Genomic DNA, 26,615 nt, shown 5'->3' with positions numbered 1-26,615 from the left:
TAGTTGGGTTGCTGTCTATGCAGGGTCAGAAAGCTCTCGGATTTCATAAAAAATGAGTGGGAAAAGTTCCCTGCGCATTTTTCGCGATGGGTTCGAGTTGGTCACACGAATTCACCATGTTGACCAACATAAAGCTACTTGGTTTCAAAGCGACTTCTGTGAGTGGTGCTACACTATGCTACCCATGAAATCTTACCAAAATTTTGCTTATGTGACTTTACATCGGTAGAACATATCCTGAAATTCATCCACCTAGAAAAGTAGTCCCTCCTCAAAAGAGTGATTTTTACACCATGTCTTATTGTTCAGTGAATTGTTGTGGGCACAATCCAGTCATTTCATTGTGAATCCACGCGATCATTAGTGCAAAAAAGTGCAGATTTTGCACCGGTTTCAAGTTGGTCACACAAATTCACCACATGAACAGAAAGCTGCTTGGTTCAAACCTGCTGGAACACTTTCCCCATAGACTTCCACTGCAAGCACATTACTGTACGTGTGGTTTTTTGTTTGTTTACAGAACAAGGAAAAGTCCACATTTTTGTCCAAAGCATGCCACAGATGTTGTAAATAAAGCTTAAATTGTAACCCGGAAAAACGATAGAGCTCATTACTTTTATCTCCCTACATTGCACCACCTCTCTCCAGGCTGTCCAGGCTGGTTAAGGCATGCTGGGGTGTGCGGGCTTTTTGTCAGTCCGTCACTATGTGTTTATCAAGAGGAATTCATGCTGCTGGAAGCCCCATCTGTCCTCTGTTCCTCCTGTCTGTGTGAATCCATTCCACTTCTTCCTGAACACTATCCTGAGTCTTAGTTCTTGCTGTAGTGCTGTGACATACGAGATGTGACACTGAGGTTGAAGATCTTTGGATTGGAATCTGTCATTTTGGACAGGTTTGCATTGTTTAGGTGGATAATTGCTTTCTTTCAAGTATTTGGAAGCTAGATGATGCATGTGTGTTGTGTAATGTTTGTCAGTGATGTCAAAAAAATGCATTACATTCAGTAAGTAGTACAAGGGGATGCGGTTTTTAGATGTAATTTTTGTATATTTATAGAAATATGAGGGTGTTTTCAATAGTGGTAAGCCGAAGTAATCTTGGCTAAGGGCAGGGTGTGCTCTTTGAAAACTTGACAAGTTCCTAGATGGAAAATCCACCCAGTGCCATATTTCCCAAGGAGACGAACTGTTCGGTACTAAATTACAACAGAGTCCTTTCAAAGATCTGACATAGACCGTCTTAAAGTTATTTAGCGCACAGACACTTGTAATTACACTTCAGCCAAGGCATGATGTGCCTTGTCTTTGGAGTTCAGCCAGAACATCTCTGAATGTGTGTTTGGAACTGGAAATGCATCTTTCTGAATCTCGAATGCTCTGAATACCTGTGTGGGTGTGTGCCTGTTGCTGGTGAACATTTTAGAGGCACGTGTTTTGTTTTGTTTGTTTTTTTTTATTTATATGTTCAGATTTTAAAAGTCATGTAGTGTATTTCAGCCTTTGATTGCTCCTGGTGTTGAAATTGACGTTTTGTTTGTCTCCACAGAGTACAGAGCAGGTGACTGCTTTCTGCCGCAACCTTCATGATATGAATTCCACCAAGGGTCCCGTTTCCTGTTCCTCGTCTTCCTCCACATCTTCCTTCTCTTCATCCTGTGTGCCCAGCCCCATCTCACCCCTACCAGTTCTCTTCACCCCACGCCAGCTCTCCGATGCTGATAAACTGCGTAAGATCATCAGTGAGCTGGTGGACACTGAGAGGACCTATGTTAAGGTCAGTATTTGCTGTGCTTTTAAAGCATCGTTTCGATTTTTAACATGTTAGATTTGATGATGATAAACCTGCTGGATGAAAATCACTCCTGGTTTACAACTTGTAATATAAAAGCTGCGCTGAAGCCAAACATGAACAAGTCTTCGACTCTGTATCTACAGGACCTGAACATTTTGATAGAGCGCTACCTGAACCCCCTGCAGAAGGAGAGCATCCTCTCACAGGATGAGGTGAGAATTTTTTTTTATATTCATTATATTTATTTATATTAAAAAGAATGTATTATATATTTTAAAATATAGAATGAATAATATAATTAACTTCTGAAAATATTATTGATAAATAAGATTCACGAATCGCTTATTCCCTCTACACTCATAGCTGGATGTGCTTTTTGGAAACTTGGCGGAGATGGTGGAATTCCAAGTGGAGTTTCTGAAAACTTTGGAAGATGGAACCAGATTAGTTCCAGATTTAGACCAACTGGAGAGAGTGGATCAATTCAAGGTGCAGTTATTAGTCCATTTTTTTTATTACATGATTTTGGATCATCTGAGTAGATGCTAAATATGATTGGCACCATAAGAAGGTCACTATTGTCTCCTAATTGCATGTTTTGATGAATCATTCAGTGTTTTCTAATTCATTGTCTTCTAACTTCCAGAAAGTTCTGTTTTCTCTTGGTGGATCCTTCCTGTACTATGCAGATCGTTTTAAGATCTACAGTGCTTTTTGTGCCAGCCACACAAAGGTCCCAAAGGTCCTTACCAAAGGTAATGCCACTGAACTTTCAGAGACTGGTTTACTAGCATTAGCACAATGTTTTAAAGTGCAGGAGAGCCCTTGGTTCCTGGAGTACCATTCCTTGTCATTTAATTGCCATGTTCAGTGACTATGCTTTATGTTGGCTAGTTTTATTAATTGTTGTTGTTCTGAAGCCCTACCAACTGCCAAAGGCCAGTTTTCATAGTTTATTCAGAGCTAGAGGGGTGTTTTTACTCTCTCACAAGCAAATGATGTACCCCAAAGCATTTTACTGAGGAATGATGACCCTTTTTAGGGGTCTACTGTGAAAAATTGCCATTTCCCAAGGCACCAAAGCTATTCCGCTGATGTATGTGAATGAAGATGTTTCCTGTGGGAAGAGTGGATCAAGTTTTAACTTGATTGACTGAAATTTCTATGGATAAATGTGTTGGAGTATAAACTTTCATCTAAAATGTGAGCCTAACATTCTTGCAGTTGAGAAAGTTGATTTACTCAAATGTAATTGTCTTTATATCAAGTTAAGACCCCTGTCCAAGTTAAAGTCTAGTTTACGGATGCAACTGATTTGAAGTTCCTGTGCCATCCCATAACTTCTCCTCCACACTTTTGGTGCAGCTAAAACAGACCCAGAGTTCAAGGCATTCCTGGCTGAGAGGAACCCCAGGCAACAGCACTCTTCCACGCTGGAGTCCTACCTGATCAAACCCATTCAGAGAGTCTTAAAATACCCATTACTCTTGAGGGAGCTTCACTCCCTTACCAACCCTGACAGCGAGGAACATTACCATCTGGATGGTAAATATGGAGATTTAGATACTAATTGAGCATAATCTTAGGCCATGGGTGGATCTATTTGTAGTATAATATGATGCAGCTCCTCTTCTGAGCTAGATGAGCAGGTTTTGAAGACTTTTAAAAAGACCACGTCATTGAAAACAGAATTTTGCTTGCTCTTTTGAAATTTGTTTGCCCTTGCAGTTCTTTCAGACTGTTTATCAAAGCGTAGTCAGGGTAAACTATAGTAGTTATTACCTGTAAAATGATTAATCAAAATAAGACTGAAATCGCGATATGGCTTAGTGCACTTTTATCAAATCACAAATTAGTTAAATGTGTGCTGTGTGTTTCGGAGTGAAGCACATCACTGTGTTGATTTACACCAGAGCAGCTCATGACCCAGTGTTTTCAGTGTCTCAAGAGTAGATGCAAAATGAACTGAGGTGCTCTGAATTTGGGTGACTTATGCATTTGAGAACATCATCAAACATCTTCCTAAACTTGTAATGAGAAGCGTTGTCAGAAGCTTTAAGGGTCCTTGCGGTTTTCCTCCAAATTAAATAGCTTGGTTAAATGTTTGAAAATGCAGTACTTAAGACAACCATAAATATTAGTATCGTAATTGTACAAATGTACTCTAAAATTATAATAATTATATTTTTTCAGAAAAATCACAATCACATTTCCCCCCCTAAATCATGCAGCCCTAATCAGAATAGAGGTCATTTGCACACATTCTTAAAGCTACAGTAACACAATTCTAGTGGGGGTAATTCTAAAGGCGGAATGCTCCAAATGGCTAAAAAACTCTCTTAATTCTTTAGTTGCAGTTTATTAAGTCTCTTATCTTTTTGTAGTTGCAATGAAAGCCATGAACAAAGTGGCCAGTCACATAAATGAAATGCAGAAGATTCATGAGGAGTATGGAGTCGTGTTTGACCAACTCATCAGCGAGCAGAGCTCTGACAAGAAAGAGGTACTGTTCCACTAGTCTGTCTTAGGTCTTTGTAACTCTAAAATTTGCATTCGTTGATACTACTTGAAACAAATATTGTAATGCCACCATCAAATGCCATGATGTGTGCACTGATGTCTTCTAACATCTAAAAAAGTGAATGGATTTGGTTTTACAACATTGTTTACTCCTATTCCAGGTTGCTGACCTGTCAATGGGTGACCTCTTGTTGCATGACACTGTGGTCTGGATCAACCCACCCTCTTCTCTCATGAAGGGGAAGAGGGACCCAGAGCTGGCTGCGTTCGGTGAGTGTTTGTAAAATGCTTCTTCCCGAAATAGAATCCTGTTCTCTTATTCATTAGTCTGTTCCCTACAGTAATGGTTCCCTGCATCAGTAAAGGCTGATCTGTATCTTTAGCTGTATCTTTGGGCACAATGGCATTAGAGGAGCCACCTTGTCCTTGGCTCTTAAGACATTAAAGTTGCATTTATACACAAGGCTTTTTTTCCCCTCGGCTAAGACATTTTTGAAGAAACTCTTCAGATGCTTTAAAAATGGGTCAGCTTGCCATTGAAGTTGGCAGTATTTCACCGGGTCACGTTTTTACTCCAACTCTTCTGAAAAGAGCCCCAAGCATCTCTATTGTGAATGTTTAGTGTTGTATGGTTTTGTGTGTCTTAATGTTTTATTTCATTTTTTCCCCCTCAGTTTTCAGAACAGCAGTTGTTTTTGTGTATAAGGACTGCTCCAAGCACAAGAAAAAAATCGTAAGTGCTTTTTCCCTTTCTTCATTATTCATTAATAGAGGTCTGATAGGCTCTAAGTGCTTGCAGACTAGCGCTTTTAAGAGGTGTAGTTTTTGGGTTTTATTGAATGGCACATTGTCGAATGTGAAGTGAGGATTCCCTTTCTCTTCGGCTTATTTCACATGGCCAACAAAACTCTGTGACAATTGACACTGAGACCTTTCACTTGTTTGCGATATTATAAAACTATGTGACGTAGAGAATACATTACTTCCCTAATGTCCTGTTTTCAGTGTGTCAGGTGGTGGATGCCAATAAAGATCAATTTGAAATGTTTTCTCGATCCTCATAAACCCCCCCAAAAAATTTTTGCTGTTATTTTGTCTCAGGGTGGATCTCACAGAGCATCAATCCTTGATGAGAGAGACCCTTTTCGGTTTAGACACATGATCTCTACAGACGCTCTCCAAGTTCGCAACCTCCCTAGTAAGTATTGGTCTACTAGTCTCATTCTTTTCCCACAGACCTATTGAGACTAGTGTGGTATATTAACTACATGCTTTAGATTAACTTTGATAATACTAGTAATGCATTTTACATCCCATGTTCCCTGATGACACTTGATGAGCATAGTAAAGTTTGCTTTGGCTCAACTGGCTCAGGCCAGAATGTTGATATTCCCTATTGATGGTTAGGGGTTAAAAGGTCATCCTACAGGAACTTGGGGTCTGCACTTTGGTTCATTGTCCCATGGTCTGTGTCTTCCATGAGGTTCATTAACGCTGTGCTGATCTGGGAGGTTTTGTACTTTACAGAGTTTCCCACAGACCTTTTACCAGCATACTGTTAATCTGGCATTTCTTTCATTTCAGATTCAGAGGGGTCTGCAATGTGTGAGATTGTTCACATGAGGTCAGAATCTGAAGGGAGACCCGAGAGGACCTTCCACATCTGCTGCAGGTAAGATGAGGTCCAGAATGTCACACATCAACTTTTCTTTTATAATTCTCAAACTTCTTTGCATGAAATCCCTTACGAAAATTAACCAAGTTTTATTATAGTAAAAATGTAGTAACCATGTTTTTTGGCGTATTGATTACCATTTGTACAACCACAGTTTTACTGCAAATACCATAGTTAAACTATGGTTAGTGTAGTTTTTTTTTTTTTTATTCTTAGTCATTTCTCAAAACTCTACACACACATGCAAAACGTCACACACATCTTGCAAAAGCAAACACTTCTTTGAAAACTATCTTCTAAAAACTCTTCTAAAATAGTATTTTTGCATAGTAACTCTACACACAAACATAAAATAATTAGCCACATACACGCCAAAGTACACACAGATGTGAAAAATGTAAAACACTACTCTCGTGTGTCTTTTGCTTGCTCAGAGTGCAGTGGACCACAGGAGTTTGTCACTTCTAAAATAGTATTTTTGCATAGTAACTCTACACACAAACATAAAATAATTAGCCACATACACGCCAAAGTACACACAGATGTGAAAAATGTAAAACACTACTCTCGTGTGTCTTTTGCTTGCTCAGAGTACAGTGGACCACAGGAGTTTGTCACAGCACTCGCACATACTGTACATTCATATGCACATATACACTGTATATACAGTATGTATGACTGATTACTTTTACAGTTATGCAACTGAACTGAATCAATACTGAACTGACTTGAGATGTAGAATGACACTATTGACTTGTTAGAGCTTCTTTATAGCAGAATGTGAATTTGATACTACTGTGAAGCTGCTGTAAAGCAATCTATATTGTATAAAGCACTTTAGAAATAAAGTTGACTTTCTTTCTGACTTGGCTTGTATGCATGTTCCGGATGGATGGATGATTGATTGTGTGTGTAGGTCATAAGTAAATAAGTGTGGCATTAAAATGGCAGTGTTTCCCAAATTAAACAAGAGAGCTGTTAGTTTCAAATGATGTGTGTAATGTAGAGAACTGTTTAAAGTTTTGCAAAAAGTTTGTTTTACAAAATGAAACGGAGTTTAAGGCATGTAATGTGCTTGTAGTTTTGCAGACTTGGTCTAAAGATTAGGTACAGTGGTGTGAAAAAGTGTTGTAATAAAAACCTTCATTTAAAAACTGCATGTTGTGTTTACTTGTGTTATCTTTTACTAATATTTAAATTTGTTTGATGATCTGAAACATTAAAGTGTGACAAACATGCAAAAAAATAAGAAATCAGGAAGGGGTTCAACACTTTTTCACACCACTGTATATGAGTGAATGGTTCCACTAAGTGGGCCTCAAGTATCACTTTTAGTGTCTACGCAATTTTATTACAAAAAAAAAAATTGTGGATACCATGGTTTAACAATAGTAACATAGTTGTAGTAAAACCATGATTCATTCGTAAGGGTGTTTTGTTTGAAAAGAGTCTTATCCTTCTTAATAATATTGGCTGGCAAAACCAACATGCTAATCTACCATTTAAGCTTATTATTATTCTTCTGACATCAAATTTCTAACTGTAACTTGTTTCTAGCATGTTTCTTAAAAACTATAGGACATGTTAACATTGTTAAAATGTGTTAGCAATATGCTAAAAGATGCAATTAATGTGTTGAAACAGGCTAAAACATGCTAACAATACTGCAAAACATGTTTTAAACATGTTAAAAGTATGTTAGCCGCATACTAAAACGATGTTAGCAACATGTTCAATCATGCTATTGCTGGCTTTTTTACTGTCTTTATAACCAAACTTCTTTTTTTTTTTTTTGGTCAAACCAACTCGTAAGTTTGTCCTGATGAACTTCTCTAGTTGATATAATGCAGCTGCATTCATATATTTAAGTTTGGCTTAAGGGTACAAAAAATACTTTTTGGGGCCACTGTAAAACAGTATATTTCTATTCTGTTCCTCACTAAAATATTTGAACTTTATTTTTATTTATATTGAATGCTTTTTATTTTTTATATTTTTAGCTCTCCAGAGAGTAAAAAAGACTTCCTGAAGACCATTCATTCTATCCTGAGGGACAAACAACGCCGTCAGTTAATGAAGACTGAGAGTTTGCCTCCAAATCAGCAGTATATTCCCTTCGGAGGGAAGCGGCTTTGTGCGCTAAAGGGTTCACGAGCCACAATGAACAGAGCGGGTATGTTGGGGACATCTGACGCAAATTGAACATTGATTACTTTTTTCTGCAACACTCCCCTTCTCTCTGCTCCTCTCCCTATATTCCTGCTAACTTTCCCACTGTGTCTCTTTCCATCTTACTCTCGTTAACATGATTAACGCCTGTTTTGTTTCAGGCTTTAGGGTGAGCTGATCATTACATAAATTTAAATCCTAGTATCCACCAGACGATATTGCTGCTTTCTTTCCTAAAGTAGAAAACTGTCTGCTGTTTCAAAAATGATATTTAGCATTCATGCTTTCTTCTCTTCCAGTTTCAGCCCCATCTCGAACCCTCGGCCGCAGGAAGCTGATCCGTAATCGATTCACCATAGACACAAGTGTGGTTTTCGACGACGGCTCGTCCCAAGAGCTCTCACCCATCTCCCCGACAGAGCCCCCGCTGTCTTCGCTCCAGAAACCCCAGCAGCCCATCCGAGACACAGACCGCTGGGTGGAGGATCAGTTCGACCTGCAGCACTATGAAAACCAGGACGACGTGAAGGAGACAGACATCCTCAGCGACGACGATGAGTACTGCCAATCCGTCCGGGGCCCTTCCTCTGAGCCAAGTCTGGAGGAGTCTTTAGAGGCCCTTTCAGTAGAAGGAGACGAAGACAACGGTCTCAATGGACTTTTGGATGACAAACCTCCGAAATCCCACGCCCCCCTGAAGCTGACCCTCCTGAGAAAGCAGTGCGCGGTGGAGGGTGCCGCTTCTGAGAGGGACTGCGAGGTTATTTGGGTTCGCAGGGACGATTTTAAAAACAGCTGCAACAGCGACATCTTCTGAGCGTAGAGGGAATGTGCGAGCTGTGATGTTTTGTTTTATAGACTTGTGCGAGAGTAAGGTAGAAACATATTGAGTCCTAGTCTTCACGGACACGATGCACTGACAATCCTACTGAAAGCCAGAACTGAAGAACTTGCACCATAGAAAAACTTCTTGATGTTTCAAGCCACTCCACCCTAATATCAATGCAGACTTCCTGCCATTTAAGTACAACTGTACAGCCAATGTATTTATAGAGGCTTCATACTGACAGACAGGCAGCTACATGTTCTTTCAGTTGATCTTTTTGTTTGAAACACAAGATCGTGGTCGATCTGTTCAGTTGTGGTTCATGTCCTCATTTTTATTCAGGGATTTGTAACTTGATGCTTCGTATAACCTCGCTAGTTCTTCGTAATGGCTACACGCAGGTGATTTTTGTCAAGCCTGGCAACGTTCCCTGAAAATGTCATGACAGTTCGGCTAGCTGTTTAATGCCATTCCTGTTACAAACCCAACAGTTCCTTGCTTGCTGTCTTTGTTCCCTTTTGCTCATAGGTCACCAGCAACCCAGTATTAACAATCACTGTACACGGAACACGCACACACAGAGAAATAATGTTCTACTTGAATATGGTAGAATGAACTGCAATAATGTAATTTCGTTTATTTGTTAGGAAATCAAACTACCCATAATCCTCGCTAGGTGGGCTTTGGTGTGCTTGTGAATTCAACAGCCAGACTTTTAGGTGCATAAATAAGGTATTTTAATTCAAAGCACCCTTACAAAGTGATGAAATGTAGCAGATTTGTCCTGTTAATACTGAATTAGTCTCGGTGAGAATGAGATTTTTGAAGAGTTTGGTCTTTTGTGGTATTTTGTACCATGGTAAAGATAAAGACGCACACGTTACACCCTGCACATGTATTTTAAAATAAGAGATGCCCTTCCACGTGAAAAACAATCACTGCACCTTCAGCCATGGATCCTTTTTAGTGGAACTGACTGTATTTAAGACAAAAGTGTAAAAACTCCTTGCTTTTACCCTCTGCCTTTTTGAGAATGTGTATGTTCATACTGTGGAAATAATTAACCTAAAATAAATTTTCCTAATTTATATTTGCAGTTTTATCCTAATAACTTTGTACGTGCTCTGTTCTTTGTCAACGCGGCACCTGTTAGCTGTGTTTTAAATAAAGTTTGGTGTGATTTTTAAACACAGTGACTTGTCTTATTAAAAATAAATTCAGCAGATTATGACTCTGAAAGAAAAAAAGGTGTTGTACAGAAATCTTAATGTAAAAATTTGACTCCTGCTTCTGATTAGTTTATTCAGTGCGGATGCTGCTACCTGATTGGTCCCCATAACTAAAACCCACCCCCACACCTAATCTTAACCCTCAAAAATAGAAGCAGGGGAATCATAATCTCACTCAGATTTTGATACCACACTGGAATGTCTATGAAAATGTCCTTGTCATATCGGGTGTAAGCACAAGGTGGCAGTGAAGCGCTGCACCAACCTGACGACAAACTGCCGCTTTTTTCTATATAAAAATACATCATTAATGACTTTATTAACCACAAAACAGAACGCCGACAATATATTTTCTGCATTTTCCACCCACAGAAGTGTACAAATGAGTCCTATTTAATGGTCATTGAGCCAGCATTTTCTCCTCTCCTGCGGGTTGTTTTTGTCCTTGTGTGTGGCAATAGTGTGTTCAAGCAAAGTAGTTGCTATTTGTAGTTCCTGCTCTTGATGCATTGTTAAATCAAGAACAGTTTGAATCATCAGATGCTCTTTTTGTTGCATAAAATTCAGTTTTTCCACATTTTATGCTAGTTTCTAAAATGTCTACATTTCAGGGATCCAATATTAATTCTTACATATATCTACATATACTAATATTTAAATTAATCATTTTATACAATGCATTTATATGTGTACATTAGACATATAAAACAGTTCTCAACATTATTGACATGTACTATATATTTTGAACATATTTTCAAGTTCATACAGATCCATTAGGCAGCAGTTTAAAAATCAAGTGCACCAGAACATAACTTTCTGCTCTGCTGTTGAGAAACCAATATTGATTTAGAAAATTAAACACAATTTACAGTAAATACAACACTCATAACCAGTTCTCTGCCACTGAATGAAAAATAAATAGGATGTTCCATTTGCTAAATAGCACATCGCATTTCTATTTCAGGTAGCTGTCAGACCATGAGAGCCTGAGGGAAGAAGAATGTTACCAAAACGACAAACTAAGGGACAGTTGTCCCACATCAATTTTGGAAATTTATACTTAATAAAAACGTTCTAACACTCCCAGAGCCCTTATCGGTCCTGCTCTGATTCCATGCAGTGTCTTGGAGAAATGTTATCCACCGTCATGTAAGTACAGTGAGTTTTAAATGACTTTTAATAAGCTAATCTATTGAATCCGCTGGAATTGCATAATTATGACTCAGTAGTTGTATTTCCTGATCATTGAACTGCTTTATTATGGGTTGTGAAATGATTTGTTGTGGTCGATCTGCTTTATGGATTGTGACTTTTTTTTCACCTCTTAAAACATTTTTATTCTTTCCGCACACTTCTGCCTGCTGACAAGTCGATTTTAATGAATAATAAATCCTAAACATGTCAATAAATGCACTCAGGTGAAGATGTGACCATGCATTATTTGAAATGCTCCAGGATTGAAACTGAAATTCGTCTTTACTTCTCTCCTACCAGCCACAGCTGATCATCAATATTAGCTTTGCCACTTGCAGACACCATCAACAGAGGGTTGAAAAAGAGCTTTGAGAAGAAGAAATCTGGATGGGTCGATCTGCTTTATGGATTGTGACTTTTTTTTCACCTCTTAAAACATTTTTATTCTTTCCGCACACTTCTGCCTGCTGACAAGTCGATTTTAATGAATAATAAATCCTAAACATGTCAATAAATGCACTCAGGTGAAGATGTGACCATGCATTATTTGAAATGCTCCAGGATTGAAACTGAAATTCGTCTTTACTTCTCTCCTACCAGCCACAGCTGATCATCAATATTAGCTTTGCCACTTAAAGACACCATCAACAGAGGGTTGAAAAAGAGCTTTGAGAAGAAGAAATCATGGATGAGTTGCTGAATCGAACTGATGAAACATTCATCAGACTGAGGAAAGCAAGAATCCTATGTGTCGATATAGTAGCTATGATTTGTGCTTATTACGGCTTTCTCTGTAATCACAGGGTTACCGAGGTGGAAACTCACTGTACGCTCTGAATCATGGACAGAATATGAAGGACTTTGGACTAAATGTTCTTTTATCCATGATGCCAGTTCATTACCATGCAAAGCCTATTTAGATCCAGCCCCATGGTCAGCTCGTTACTTTGCAACTCTCTCTCTTTGGTTCTGGCTGCAGCTGCATGGATCAGTTCACTCATGAGCATTCAGTGCACCCGTCCCGACAGTGCCAGGCGCTGCCTGATTGGAGCAGCCTGTTTGCATCTGCTCGCTTCACTCACTACTCTCATCCCTGTGTCCTGGACAGCACTCGGCATCTTCCATGCCGATCATGGTCTGAGCTCCATTCACTTCCACATGGGGGAGGCTCTGTTTGTAGGCTGGCTGGCCTCGTGTTTGCTATGCACAGCTGGGTTGTTGCAGTGCTGTTCTCTGGGCCCTTCATCGGGGCAGGAGAAGAAACAAACATCGCTGAGTGCTCCAGCCATAGTGACATCAGTTTGGACACACTGTTCAGCTCAGCCAGCCTAGACTCTCTTGTAATGAAGAGATAGTTCTTTTTTAATTCACTTATAAATAAGGAAAATAAAAACTGAAGGGATATTTCAATATGTGCTACAACTGATGATTTTGCATCATATTAAGGTGTTTAATTTAGTCAAATAAATATCATTTTATATTTATCTTATAAATATTTATAAATATATTATTTATGATCATTTATATCATTTTATTATCTCCTGCTTCTTCCTTTGCTGTTATATGATTTGTCCAACAGGTGGCGTTGTGTGCCGCCATTTGGCAAAAAAGCAAGCTTTTTAATTCACTGTGGCGTTCGTTGGTCCGATTCAATTTACCGAATCGGTTCTTTCCCATAAACAAGACCAACTTCAACCGAGTCATCACTTAAAAGAGATTTAAGAATTATTATGTTTGATTTGTGATAAATGCTGCTTTTCACGGTATTTTAGTAATAATAAACACTAATAGGCTATGAGTTACATATTAACAATATATATTCCATCTTTTTGCTAAACAAAGTTCTTTTGCAGCCGAGTGATCTAACGCTTTGTGAATAATTTCGACCGAATCAATCAATCAAGAATCGGTTCAAAAGTCATCGCTATTTCTGTGGACTGTCCCGTGCACGCATATATTTTGAGCATGAACTAATTATGAGTAATTACCTTACTTTCTATGACAGGATTCAGCTCAGTCTGCCTAAAACGGATTGTCACTAAATATGTGGCTGGTTTGAAACAGAAAAATAGAAATAGAACACTAAACAAAATGTAAGACCCTGCAAACTTATCTTCAATCTGTGTGAACTTAAAAATGAAGATAACGTCTTGAAGAAAGCCAAACGCTTAGCAGATTTTGCTTTAATCCTGCGTCTGGATCATGAGTCTGTCAGTGGCAAGTGCTCTTTACTATCCTCGCGGTGCGCGTGCGGAGTGCTACAAGTATTTGAAGCGATGAACAAAGGATATCAGCACAAAATCCTACCTGAAATATCTTGAAGAGTGAGTTACATCGTGGATTTTCGGGGAAAGGATGATAACGTGTTGTTTTTGAGGCAATAACCGGCTTTTTCGAGGAGCTGTTTCCATTGCGCGCGATGGGAGGTGAATGGAAGTTGATGAGCGCGCGCTATGGTTCCTTAAATCCAGTTTTATGACATTAAGTGTATTATTTTTTACCTCTTTTGATTACAGAGCCATGGAGAAGCGCAGAAAACTGTTATTTTTCCTTTTTTACTTGATGTCAAAGTTTTACCTTGGTGACCAGCAGGTCATACGAATTGGTAAGTGATTGTTTATCATGACTCCTCATTGTCACCTGCAATTATTGTTAATTCATAAACTTTCAGTGTTTGTTCAGCATCGAGTGTCTTTGTTGTCACGTCACAGCTCTTTAAGCGACTTGAAGTGTTATTGCTTGTTTAAAAATAGACCATCTATCTGATGTTTTTATGACCTCTAAATGCATTCCGTTTATTTGTCGTATCTGCATATCCATGTAGAATATGGTCTGCATATTCACTTAAATTATCAGCATTGTCATTGATATAGCTACTATAATAATCTATTTTGTTACAGAAGTCTAACTAATGGTGAAAACTTTCTCAAGATGGGATTAAATCATTAACAAAGAATCAGTCACTTTGGTCATTACTTTGGTACATTATTGTTTGTAATGGGTTGACCTTGGATTGGCCCATGGGTTTGTAATGGGTTGACCTTTCTTTACATAAGAAGTGTAGTTGGCAGGACATCTTGAAAGTAAACAACCCATAAATGCATTCCTCATTTAATATTAAACCATCAGCATCATCATCACTGAAATGAGATTTGAGAGATTTGATCACTGGCTCTCCTCTGTGTGTTATTGAGATAAAGCGTCCTGTAGTCACATAGAGGACAGTAGGGTCTGATGATTGCTGCTGTCTGACTTTGCCATCATGGTAAATCCCCAAAGCAGTTTTAACAACCTACATTAATCCTCTTTCCTACCCAAGACTGATTTGATGTTCCTCTCCAAATGATGGGACTTCAGTTGAAACAGAAAGCTTGGCGTATTGCTTCTATGGGGTGGATTGTGAAATACTAATAGTATAAATAATAGTTCATATGTACATGCATCATCCATCCATAAATAAACTAGACATTGAAATTATCTACATTTAAGTTTACTGTATAGATCTACTCTTGATGTGGGTCATTTTTCCTAGGACTTGTGTATAGAACAGAATGAAAGAGTATTTTAGCCCCAGATGTAACCATCTGACTGCCCTATATTGATTCCACAGTTATTTTATCAATTCTCTCCCTGAGGGGACTTGTTTCACCCACACCATGTTTGGACCCTCTTTATCGGAGACATTTGTCAGAGTTTATCTGGTTTACAGATGTTCTGTCATCTTGAACACACAGTGATCTTTCTTTAAGATGGATGTGCGTTGGAGCAATGAATCGTTTTATTAGATAAACTCACACCCTTACACATACACATGGATTTGGTAGGACATTGTAAATCAGGCTGGAGATACAGGAGACTGTCCCTGTGTGCTCTTGAAAATATAGGTGCACCCAACTGCCATCTGTCATCTGAATGTTATGATTGGCATCTAAAGCATAAGTCACTGGAGACATGGAGTGATGGTAGGCTTAGTTTGCATAATAGTGAGTCGTAATGGATACACTGACATTCCTCAGCTTTTCACAAATGTTCACGTCAACATTGCTCGACAGGGTACAGTGCTTCTTTTTCACAGATTATGGGCAAAGTGTGAACTAAAAATGGATGTTGAATGATACAGAACAAAACCAGATTTGCAAGGTTTGCTCTTTAAAATTATTCATTTTAATTTTCAGTGACTCTAAATTAATTGTATAGACCATTTTGAGGGATGTAACAATCTAAAACAATGGTTCGGATGCATTTCTGGTTTTACACTTTCAATTTCCATCATTTCTGAGAATTCAAAAAGGTCCACATTTTGATAAAAACATATTATGACAGCCGTGTTAACGTTAGTTACGACTGAAGCACCTCTTGTTACTGTTTTAAAATAGTTTGAGCAGGTTTGTCCCAAGGCACCCACCACTTTGAGATCACATGACCAGCTGAATACTACTTGCTTTAAGTGTGTTCGACTTCGGCTGCAGCTGGATGAAACCGATTAGTTAGTTGCAGTTGAAGGAGGAGTTGAAAACTGAGACATCAAGTTGGATACTTTCTGCTTCCCATAGTGATGTTTGTGTCATGTTTGCATACTTTATCACAGATGAAGTGGATTAGTGGAATATTAGCCTACATTTTTATAAATATGATAAATTTATCAAAAAACTTTATGATAATCCGATATGACAATATATCCATATCAGAGATGTAATAGGTGTTGTTTTAACTTACATGTAGTGGGTCCGTCGCGTGGCAGCCACCATTTTGAGATCTCAGGACCAGCTGAATACTATTTGCTTTATCTAGGTAACCCATACTTTTTGATAACTGCATAGAAATTTTCCATAATTTAAAAAATGTATCTAAGAAATTAATATTGCATTTTTAAAAATATAGAACTTTATTTAAAAACAAATCCTTATATCACACTCTAAAACACTCAAAATGGTGCTAAATAACACTAAAAGTGGTTCATTGGCTTGTAATCATAGGGAAACCACCTTTATAGGTGCTACAAATCACTTTTGTCAAATGGTGCCATGTAGAACCATAAGAGGAACCCACTCTTATATGTTTGTTATGAAGGGGAATTTACTACAATAGCAAAAGCTGTTTTGAATCACTTTTATGCTTTTCTGAGGTCAGAAAGTCCAGAGAGTTAGAGAACCTTTGCAGAACTATATGTGACCTGGACCACAAAACCAGTCATAAGGGTTTTGTGAAATAAATTTTTACATCATTTTATACATCATCTGAAAGCTGAATAAATATGCTTTCCGTTGATGTATGGTTTGTTAGGATAGGACAATATTTGGCTGAAATACAAATATTTGAAATCTGGAATCTGAGGGTGAAAAAAAATTCAAAATATGGAGAAAATCGCCTTTAAAGTTGTCCAAATGAAGTCCTTAGCCATGCATATTACTAATCAAAAATTAAGTTTTGTTATATTTCCGGTTGGAAATTTACAAAATATCTTCATGGAACATGATCTTTACTTAATATCCTAATGATTTTTGGCATAAAAGAAAAGTCAATAATTTTTACCGATACAATATATTGTTGGCCATTGCTAACAAAATACCAGTGCTACTTATGACTGGTTTTGTGGTCCAGGGTCACATATTAGCTAGGGGCTTTAAAGCATAGTTCACCCAAAACTGAAAATTCTGTCATTAATTACTCACCCTTATGTTGTTCTAAACCCGTAAGACCTTCGTTCATCTTCGGAACACAAATTAATATATTTTTATTGAAATCCGAGAGCTTTCTGACCCTGCATAGACAGCAATGCAACTGACACGTTCAAGGTCCAGAAAGGTAGTAAGGACATCGTTAAAATAGTCCATGTGACATCAGTGGTTCAACCGTAATTTTATAAGCTATGAGAATACTTTTTGTAAAATTTGTATCATTTGTAAAATTTTGTATCATTTGTTTTAATCTAAATTTGTTTTCTGAAGAAGAACAAAGATCTCATGGGTTTGGAATGACAGGTTGAGTAATTAATGACAGAATTTTCATTTTTGGGTGAACTAACCCTACGGGTTCTTTGAATGGGAGTGGTGCTATATTAACCACTCCAAATAACTGCTGAAGAACCAATTTTTTTGTGTGTATGCGGTAACATAATAAAAGCTGTTTTAATTTACATGGAGTATGGCAGCCGCAATTTTTTTGAGAACACATGACAAGCTGAATATTTGCTTTATTTATCTAACCCCTATATTATCAGATACTTTCAAATACTAAATAAATAATGGCTTTATCGTGGCTTTAATTAATGATCACATTTCTACAATAGCACGATAACTGTAAACTGCGTTTACGTCATGCCAGTGGTCCAAGACAATGCCAATGCAAGTAAGTGGTTCGATACAGTCATCTAAAAGTTTCAGCATGAAGGAAAAAAACAAAATTTGTTTACTCGTCTACCCCGAAAATTAAATCATAAATGTGTCCTATATAGGATGTCTGCTGATGCCATTTATCATCCCTCTGGTTACTAGCACAGATTTTGTGACCGTATGGCAGCAATTTTGTTAGTGTCGGGCTTTGGTCCAACTGTGTTGGGCAAGACCATTACCACATGCGTTCTTGTTTAATATCTCTATAAATCTTATAATTATTTTCCAACTCTGCACAAATTACTGTTTTTAAAATCTTAGAGAATATTTTGTTGTGATATAGAGCTGCATCAGCTCATTCCTGAGAGTGGTTTAAAATAATCTCTGGGCTCTGGAATTATCACAATGTTGACTGAGAGAATGTGCAGTGCTGGTGGAAGTATTTCACAGGCTATGAGGGGAAATTAATCCTTTTAGATTTGGATCCATGTGGCCTCAGATGTATGTTCAGCACTGTGAAATGGCACTGCTCTTTGACCGTCAGCAGAATTTCCCTAAAAGTCTGTACGGCTATGGTGAACCTGGGCCCGTATTTATCAAGCTTCTCAAAGTGCCATTTTAGTCTTAAGTGCTGAGAATTCATTAAATTTACTCCTACTTTCAAACTTAAGTATAAAAGCAAGTTATCAAATTTCTTAAAGCTAAGAATCACTCTTACTCTCCCAGTTATTTAAGACAGCTCGAGAGGTCTCTCAAGTGGTTAGGAGTTGCCAGTAGGGGCTTGTGATGGCGCTGAGGAGACAGAGACGTGCACGAATCTTTCAGGAGAAGAAGAATGTTCTTGAAATGTTTGATGACGAGCAGTTATTAAAACAGTTACATTTCCTCAGTTATTCAAACAGAAATGAGCAAAGAATATTTACATTAACAAAGAACATCATATCTGACTTCAGTCTAGCATGAGTATTATGCTCTTTAAACTTTAAAAACACTCCCGTTATAATCAGTGAAGCTACCTACACTGTATAATGAATAAATCTCTTACCCCTTATTTGCATGCACACGTCTGCGGCGCGTTACGGCTCCGACATGGCCACCGGAGCTGATCATGGCTACTCACCAGTTTCTGAAGAGGCTCTCCGCGCTGCATCACTAAAGATAGGTGCCTATATTTTTGACGGATAATAATAATAATAATCGTCTTGCTGTCATCAAAGAAATCAGCCACAGGCGATATCTCTGACTATCGTCAATACACGATACTATCGTCTACCGGCACAACCCTAAATTAAGGTTGTGAAGACGATTTGTTTCCTTACCATAATGTATTCTCTTGAAAATTCTTTATTGTCAAATGTGTGTTGAATGTAAACTCCTATTAGGAATTTAACCATTTAATGTGAATTTATCTGAGAATATTCTTAAATACGGAAATCTATTCAGTGATTGGTCCATGCGTATTTCGTCATCCAAAATCCCCATTTGTGGCACATCAAAGTGTCTGGAATCAACTCTAAGACTGACACTTAAGATTTAGTCCTACACTTCGCTTAAATTACGACTGAGATGCTTGATAACTAACTTTTAAGCGCAGCTTTGAGCCAATAATTTTTTTACACTTAAGTCAATTCTTAGCAGCGTTCTTGAGAGTAATTCTCAGAGGCTTGATAAATACGGGCCCAGGTTCCCAAAGACGCATCTTTTTGAACACTTTACGAAGTATTTGTTAAATAATTAACGACTAATGTAGGTTGTAAACATTTGAATCAGAACATACTCACTTTTATTGAGCGTCTTATAGATTGAGCTTGAAATAACAATAAATGAATTTGAGTGTTTAGAATGGGCCCCATGAGAAAATCAAAGGGTTCGATCACAGTGGCGGAGAGAATGGAGAATAGCTAATGTCTCTGGCTCTTTCTCTGCGAGAGCATTGGTATGCAGGCTGACTCCTTATCCCTTTGTGTTTTCTTGTGTTTGTCAGAAGGGATGTTTGAACAAGATTTCATGAATTTGAATGAGAAAGAAGGCTTTTTCTTTGATGATGCATTTGGCCTGTGTGTTTGCAGAAATCATTGTGATGTCTTTATGAGGAGTGCGTGGAATATATCATAGACAGTGACAGAAATGTTGAAAAGAAGAACAGACAGAAAGAAAAAGACTGTGTCCGAGATGACCTGACTATTCAGCAGTCACTTGTGTGCAGGTTTGTGTATGCGTTTGTATGTGTGCATGCATGCATTTGTTGTTGTGGGCATTTGTGTATTAGAAAGGTTCTAGACTCATGACCTTGATTAATCAAGAACTGTGTACATTGTATTTATTCATTTGTCAGATGCTTTTATCCAAAGCGACTTACAAGTGAGGAACATTTCATCATAAGAGCCACAATATTCGTAGCAAAGTGTTGAACTTTGAAAGTAATTTGTTTTAACTGAAATTTTTTGAGAAACATATGATTTACAATTTTTCTATTAAAGTTACTGTTCAAATGTACAAATGTGATTTTTAACATGAAATGAAATGGATATTATCCGTATTTTTCAAACTTGTAAATAAAACAGATTATTGGAGTTTTACAAGAAAATACTATTTCAGTCTTTCAAAATATAATGTTTCATTCAATGCGTTAATTGCCATTCTTTGTAATTATATGTAAAATTTACTAGAAATTTCTGTTTTAAAAAATGTTTTAAAGTAAATCCTGCAACATTCATATCACGATACGAGTAATTTTATTTCACCGTAATGATAGGCAAAAACAAACAAAACAAAACTCAAGCTCACTGATGACACATAAACAGTCACCAATTAAATAAGAATAAGAAACTAATTACAAGCAATAGGAAAAAACTACAGTAGAACAAATAGAGGTAAATGCGAAATGCTACGTACATTGTATGAAGTAATCAAATGTATAAACCACTGCATATTCTTCACTGTGTAAATTAAATATATATTTAGGGGTTCAAGCACGTAGCGGTGAAACCCTATTGTAATTGTTAGAATGGCCAATGCGTATTTTGGATTTTTTGAAAAACATACTTTTGTGAACTAGTCCTTGGTTTTTCGCCCGATCAGATCCAAACCAGTAAAGAAAGATTTTCTGGAGAGTGAATATCAATAATTATCAAAAAATTTTAACTTTCGACTTGCCGTTGCAAAGTGGAGCCAAAAACGTTCCAAAGGGGCAGGGCCACTTTTAGTAAAATGCCTATAACTCCTGAGATATCTTTGCCAAACTCAGAACACTCAGCTCAATCTGAGGTCACAGGAAACAAATTGCAGAGCTTGGCCACTTGGTGGCGCTGTAAGGTGGAAAAAAAACATAAAAATTGCCATAACCAGTAAAGTTTGCAAGTTAACCATTTGCCCTATCAACATGAAAATCACTTGTGGACGGCCTTGGTCCAAAGTGCCACAAGTGTCTACAAGGACATTTGCATATCTCAAAAAACATTGCATGATTTTTCGCACATAATCATGATGTTCGTATCATACGATAGAACTCCTCATTCCGGACAACTTTGCCTCTAGAACCACTGCTGTCAATCAAACGGTTTGTTAAATAATTGAGAAGATGCAAAAAAAAACAAAAAAAAAAACTTTTGCGAACTAGTCCTAGGTTTTTCGCTCAATCTGGAAAAAAAAAAAAGTACAATTCTCTGGACTCTCTAGGTCAATAATTATCAAAAACATGTTGAAATTTACCCTTTGGGAAGCTATAACAGGGTCGTTTAGAATAGAGGCCTGTCCAAATTTACCCCAAATCCGATAAAGCCTAAAGGAAAACTCAAAACTTCACGAAACCTGGTGAGCACATGTGACAGGTGATTCTAAAGAAGCATAAACGTCATAAACGTCAAAAAACATATTTCTATGGTAAATTTCCTTGATTTGTCAAAAATGCTTTTTTAATCATTGACTAAGGTGGTTACAGGCTTGCTAAATAATGTGTAATGTGTAATGTCTTTTTCCTTATGTGCTTAAATGCCTTAAACACTTGAACTGCTTGCAGCTATATTTCTTCTTATTAAAGTTACAAAAGTGATTTAGTCAAAAACAGATTTTCAGAGATTTTCTCTTTTTTGCTTAATTAACATGAATGACAGACAGCAGAAATATAAGACTCCTTTCACTTTAAGAGCTGCCCGGATCCAATATAGCATACATGTGTTTTCTTTCTCAGCCGTTTGCTTTCACTTAAGACCTACTGTATTTATGAGGATACTTGTAAAGACGAGCATTTTGTCACATGCAAGTATTTAACTGTTCAAGGCCTATAACGTGGCAAAAATACCTTGCACTCTATGGGCACCATCTTCTCTTAGGCTATTCAGATTGACCTCTATCCAATCGATAACTGATGGAACCAAGTCTTTGGCCTACATTTTTTTCTTTTTCGATTATCTGTTTGGATGTACGTCACAATATGGAAGAAAAGATTTGATGCTACTTCCATTTTATTGTGAATATGTCATATCAATAGAAAACCTGTTTTATTTTATGTGGAGTGGGTCACTCCCTTATGAGCGCTGCCATGTTAAGATCACGAACCGTGTCATGCAATTAGCAAGTTACTAATTATACTTCATATAGTGCTTTCAGCCAGTGCTCTAAACAAACAACTAAACAAAACAAGCAAACCAAGTGGAAAAATTAAATATGCAAATAGGCAGTCCCTACTGGAATGACGAAACAAACCATGACACACAAAATGCCTCTGTGTTCATCACAATCCAGTCGTGACAGCAAGACAGCTAGCGGTCACAGTGCAATGCAGCGTGAAATAGAGATAAACAGACGAAAAGGATCACAACAAGATAAACAAACCGTTTCATTTAGCAGTTAGTAAACAAACTCCATGTATCCAGGCCATCAGGTGTTCAGTACAACTGTGATGAAGAAGATCCAGAGAAATTTGAACAAAAATTTACTTATCTTGAACTCACCCAAAGAGAAAGGAAAACTTGAAATCGCATCATATGACCCCTTTATCTGATTTAAATATGAATAATTACATTGAGTGGAGCAAAAGTGAAACCCATCATCAACATTAAATATTGATTTTAATCATATAACAATGCATTATATTAATCAGCCACATTCTGCCCTCTGCATTTGTGAAATATTTTCTTTTATAAACTGTTGAAATTGGTTGTTCTTTTGCCAAAAAAGTGGATGCTGGATAAACATTACATGTGATCTTACTGTAAAGTTTAATTCTAGGACTGATCGTTGAGCGGAGCATTCTGTCTGGGTAAGAGCAGTGCGGTTGATGACAATGATATATTGTTAGAGCTGACAGATATGTAACACTGAATAGCATCAATCGAACATCTCCCGGAATGATCCGGGGGTGGGGAATGAAAAACAGTACCTGACTGAAACCACAGAGAAAATTTGAGATCCTTCATGGAATTACAAGGTCAAATGCACTTTAGAAGACTCAAAAAAATTTACTGAATATTCTTATTGTGTGCCAAAAGATTTGGGCTACATCCATATACTAGGGTTGGGCCGATAGACGATGCCATCGTCCATCGCCGATGGCTGACAGACATCGCGATGTTGAGCCGGCATCGTGATTCCCCCCTCCATACCCCCCGCAATCCGCCACATCCCAACTCCATGTTCGAAAAGGAAATTAAGTGTACTACGGAACCCCAAAAGGGAATAAATAGCCTATGAGATGGAAGGATAAAAAGATATATATTTCAATACTTTCTCTCGCAATTATATCGTTGAGTAATTATATTGTATATAATAGGGCTGCACGATATATCGAAATTATCGAAATGCTGGTCACTTTCAGAAGTTATAGTGATTCTTTATTTTCCAAGAAAGAATGTGAAACAAATTGGTTATATAATATTTTTAATAGTAAACATTTTTAAATATTTTAAAATATCATTTAAATTGGTTTTACACACTTTAAGCAATATCGCATTTTTTAAGAAGGTATCGCATATCGCATTTTTTTTCAATATCGCACAGCCCTAGTATATAAATTGCGGCCATCAGGGAGCCGCTACTAATATGCAGGGCATTGAAACCGCTTTCGAATGAGCGCTCTCTTTTTTACTTTCACTTTCGAGATTCGCAATCACACGGACTCTATACTGCGGAGCGGCAGTACCTACCACACATTTTACAAGATTAGATATCTGTCAGTGGTGCTCAGTATCTGCAAATCATTCGCCATTGTCCTATCAGTCATCTCTTCTTACTCTGTGTAAGTGAACTTTCATGTACTGTAATGTAACAGTCTACCGCTAGCAAGCGGCTAACCATGTCCCTTTAGTGGCTCCGTAGAACGCGTTATTTGTTTTCTGTGCCTTTCTGCATACGGATTCATGCTTCGGGCACGCCCCCTAACCCCGCCCCCCGATGACATCGTCCATCACGTGTTTCACTGTAGACATCGCCCGATGCCAATTTGCTAGACATCGCCCAACCCTACCATACACTCTAAAAAATGCTGGGTTGTTTCAACCCAATTTTGGGTCAAATATGGACTAACCCAACTGTTGGGTTAAAAAGTTAATTTAAAAATGTAACCAAAATTTAACCCAACAGTTGGGTTAGTCCATATTTGACAACCCAGCATTTTTTAGAGTGTATACACTATGTCCCTATTGTATAACAGACAAGAAACAACATGTGAAAAAATAGTATGTCTGAATTTACTGTATTTAGGGAAAAGTGCCCAGATGGCAACCCTCTACATTGCGAGTAAATCACTCGCAAATGCGACTAAATCTTACTCTGGGCGACTAAATAATGTCTAACATTAGCCATTGGCTAATAAATTCTTAGATTTTACAAGCCAGTATGTGTGTGAGAGGCGTTCAACACAGATTTTCACTCGATAAACACGACTGAGCGCTTGAGAGTTTTGCTCTCCATCAAGCGATCTGTACTATTTGGATGCGCTCAATGGATCATGTCATGTACTCAATGGATGCGCAGTATGTAGCACGCAGCGCACCTGTATTTGACGTACCGTAAACTAGTGTGAAGGCACACGACTCGCCATCGCTTTACTGATAGCGCTGTGTTTCTCACACATGCCAAGAGAGAGAGCGAGAGTCTTGCATACCATGCTGAATCGACGCGCTACATGTAAACCATATTCTTTGTTGTATTTTCCTGTCAAAATAACAGTTCATTTAGAATTATTGTAGCGCGTCGATTCAGCATGGTATGCAAGACTCTCGCTCTCTCTCTTGGCATGTGTGAGAAACACAGCGCTATCAGTAAATATCAGTCTGGCGAGTAAACAAAAAAATTTACTAGCCAATGGCGATTATATTGCAAAGGTGTGCGTAGAGGGTTGGATGGCCTACTATTTCTTGAGATCTTCATGAGATTCATGTGATTCTGAAGTGTGTATCCCATTAGGCCACAGAAGAGGAGTTGTGAATAGCAGCACAACTAATGTTGTTTGTTTATTTATTTGGATCCCCATTAGCTATGCCCTAAGGCATTGCTAGTCTTCCTGGGGTCCACACAACACTTAACATTCATACATTATTACATACATTTAAAAGTTAAATACATTCTCCACATTCCAAAGCATCTCTATAAACATTTCTTCTACCCTTTTAATATCTATAACACCTACTATATAAAAACATATTACTTATTCACCTAATTCCTATACCTCAACCTCCTATAAGTACAGAATTCCAAGGTGTGCCTTTACCTGCCTTTTAAAATCAATTTTCCGTGTTATCCTAATTAATGACAATGGTAAAAGATTCCATGATTTCATTGCCCTAAATGTTACTGTACGTTTAAGAAAATTAGTTTTAGCATTAGGGAGTAGAAATCTACCCTCTGTTGCTCGTCTAGTAGCATATTCATGTGACTGAACATTAGATTGTAATTGATTATACTGATCCAATGGAGTTTTAAAATGTAAAATCTTCCATGTTGATAACAATATTACAGCAATCATCCTATTGTAGGTCACAGGACTATAACAACATGATGAATATAGTATGTCAGAATTACATGTATATGACACAAATTCAAACTATATGGAACTTTTTTAATGGTGACAAGGTATGTACTTATTTTAAAAAGGTACTTAATCAGAGAGAATGTGTTTTAGACGTGGTGTCACTTTCAGTGCCATTTTGTTTTTATTTCATGTCTTAGGGATTAATCGTCTCCAGTTCATTGAAGTTCATTGAACTCAGTAATTGAGGAAAAAATAAAGGCACTTAAAGACCAAGAGCATTTCAAGGGCTGCATTCAGACATAATCTCCAAAAGGCCTTAGAGATGTTAATTTTGGTAAAATTTTAAAGAAATGCTTTTGACTATAAAGAAATGTTAAAGAAAATCTTTTGACTATAATTGCACACATTTTTATTAGGGTATATATTACAGCTATTTTCTAAAACTCCAGTATTTTATGAATGAAAAGACCTGCTGTTTCCTTCATCATCCAGTTCCTAGGGAAAATGAGAATGCATAAAATGTACAAGAATGAGAAAGAGACACAAAGACCTTATGAGCTAAAAAAGAAAAAAGACAATGCATCCAGTAGCACAGTCTGGGAATGGTGACAATTACCCATAATTCAGCTAATTTACGTCAATTTAAATGTGCAAACTACCTAACCTCTGTAGGATTGTTATTTATGTGTGCAGAATTTTAATGAAAGAAAAAATCTGAAGCAAATATTTCCACTCAAGTGTTTGTTGACAGTAAAATTAGGCCTTTAAAAGTTACTTGCATGTTTACAATTTATACTGTGATATTTGTGGTCTGCACTATGTTGCCTGTTGATGGGGTTTTCAAACTTGGGTCTGTGGAAAAGTTTAGATATAAAGTGTAAAAAAATAAATAAATAAATAAATTGCA

General features: G+C 37.5%; 2 protein-coding genes and 1 long non-coding RNA gene across 6 annotated transcripts in view; 2 read left to right on the top strand and 1 right to left on the bottom strand.

Moving 5' to 3' along the window:
• The window catches only part of LOC107693916 (T-lymphoma invasion and metastasis-inducing protein 1-like), a 65,319-nt gene extending 56,012 nt beyond the window's left edge, over positions 1 to 9,307 (top strand). For all 3 annotated transcript variants that reach the window (XM_016493458.1, XM_016493459.1, XM_016493457.1), the window contains exons 16-27: positions 1,549 to 1,776; positions 1,938 to 2,006; positions 2,158 to 2,283; positions 2,441 to 2,549; positions 3,160 to 3,339; positions 4,179 to 4,297; positions 4,476 to 4,584; positions 4,989 to 5,047; positions 5,416 to 5,512; positions 5,899 to 5,986; positions 7,990 to 8,162; positions 8,458 to 9,307. In XM_016493458.1, the coding sequence (XP_016348944.1) occupies positions 1,549 to 1,776; positions 1,938 to 2,006; positions 2,158 to 2,283; positions 2,441 to 2,549; positions 3,160 to 3,339; positions 4,179 to 4,297; positions 4,476 to 4,584; positions 4,989 to 5,047; positions 5,416 to 5,512; positions 5,899 to 5,986; positions 7,990 to 8,162; positions 8,458 to 8,975 (1,875 nt within the window). In that variant the 3' untranslated portion in view covers positions 8,976 to 9,307. The remainder of the gene's footprint in view (positions 1 to 1,548; positions 1,777 to 1,937; positions 2,007 to 2,157; positions 2,284 to 2,440; positions 2,550 to 3,159; positions 3,340 to 4,178; positions 4,298 to 4,475; positions 4,585 to 4,988; positions 5,048 to 5,415; positions 5,513 to 5,898; positions 5,987 to 7,989; positions 8,163 to 8,457) is intronic.
• A 1,829-nt stretch (positions 9,308 to 11,136) lies between these two features.
• LOC107693915 (uncharacterized) lies at positions 11,137 to 25,684 on the bottom strand. Its single transcript, XR_001634806.1, has 3 exons — positions 25,537 to 25,684; positions 23,464 to 23,466; positions 11,137 to 11,148 (listed from the first exon to the last, which is right to left on the bottom strand). It is a non-coding gene; the product is annotated as an uncharacterized LOC107693915 (long non-coding RNA).
• LOC107693913 (glutamate receptor ionotropic, kainate 1-like) overlaps positions 13,353 to 26,615 on the top strand; it is a 65,615-nt gene continuing 52,352 nt past the window's right edge. The window contains exons 1-2 of one of the 2 annotated variants that reach the window (XM_016493456.1): positions 13,353 to 13,833; positions 13,924 to 14,012. In XM_016493456.1, the coding sequence (XP_016348942.1) occupies positions 13,928 to 14,012 (85 nt within the window). In that variant the 5' untranslated portion in view covers positions 13,353 to 13,833; positions 13,924 to 13,927. Of the gene's footprint in view, positions 14,013 to 26,615 lie in introns of both variants that reach the window. The other variant, XM_016493455.1, reaches the window with a different exon arrangement.

Source organism: Sinocyclocheilus anshuiensis, unplaced genomic scaffold (genome assembly GCF_001515605.1).
Source record: "Sinocyclocheilus anshuiensis isolate Anshui unplaced genomic scaffold, SAMN03320099.WGS_v1.1 scaffold694, whole genome shotgun sequence".
NCBI lineage: Eukaryota > Metazoa > Chordata > Actinopteri > Cypriniformes > Cyprinidae > Sinocyclocheilus > Sinocyclocheilus anshuiensis.
Note: the sequence above shows the minus strand (reverse complement) of the source record. Positions and strands in the feature narration are given on the sequence as shown.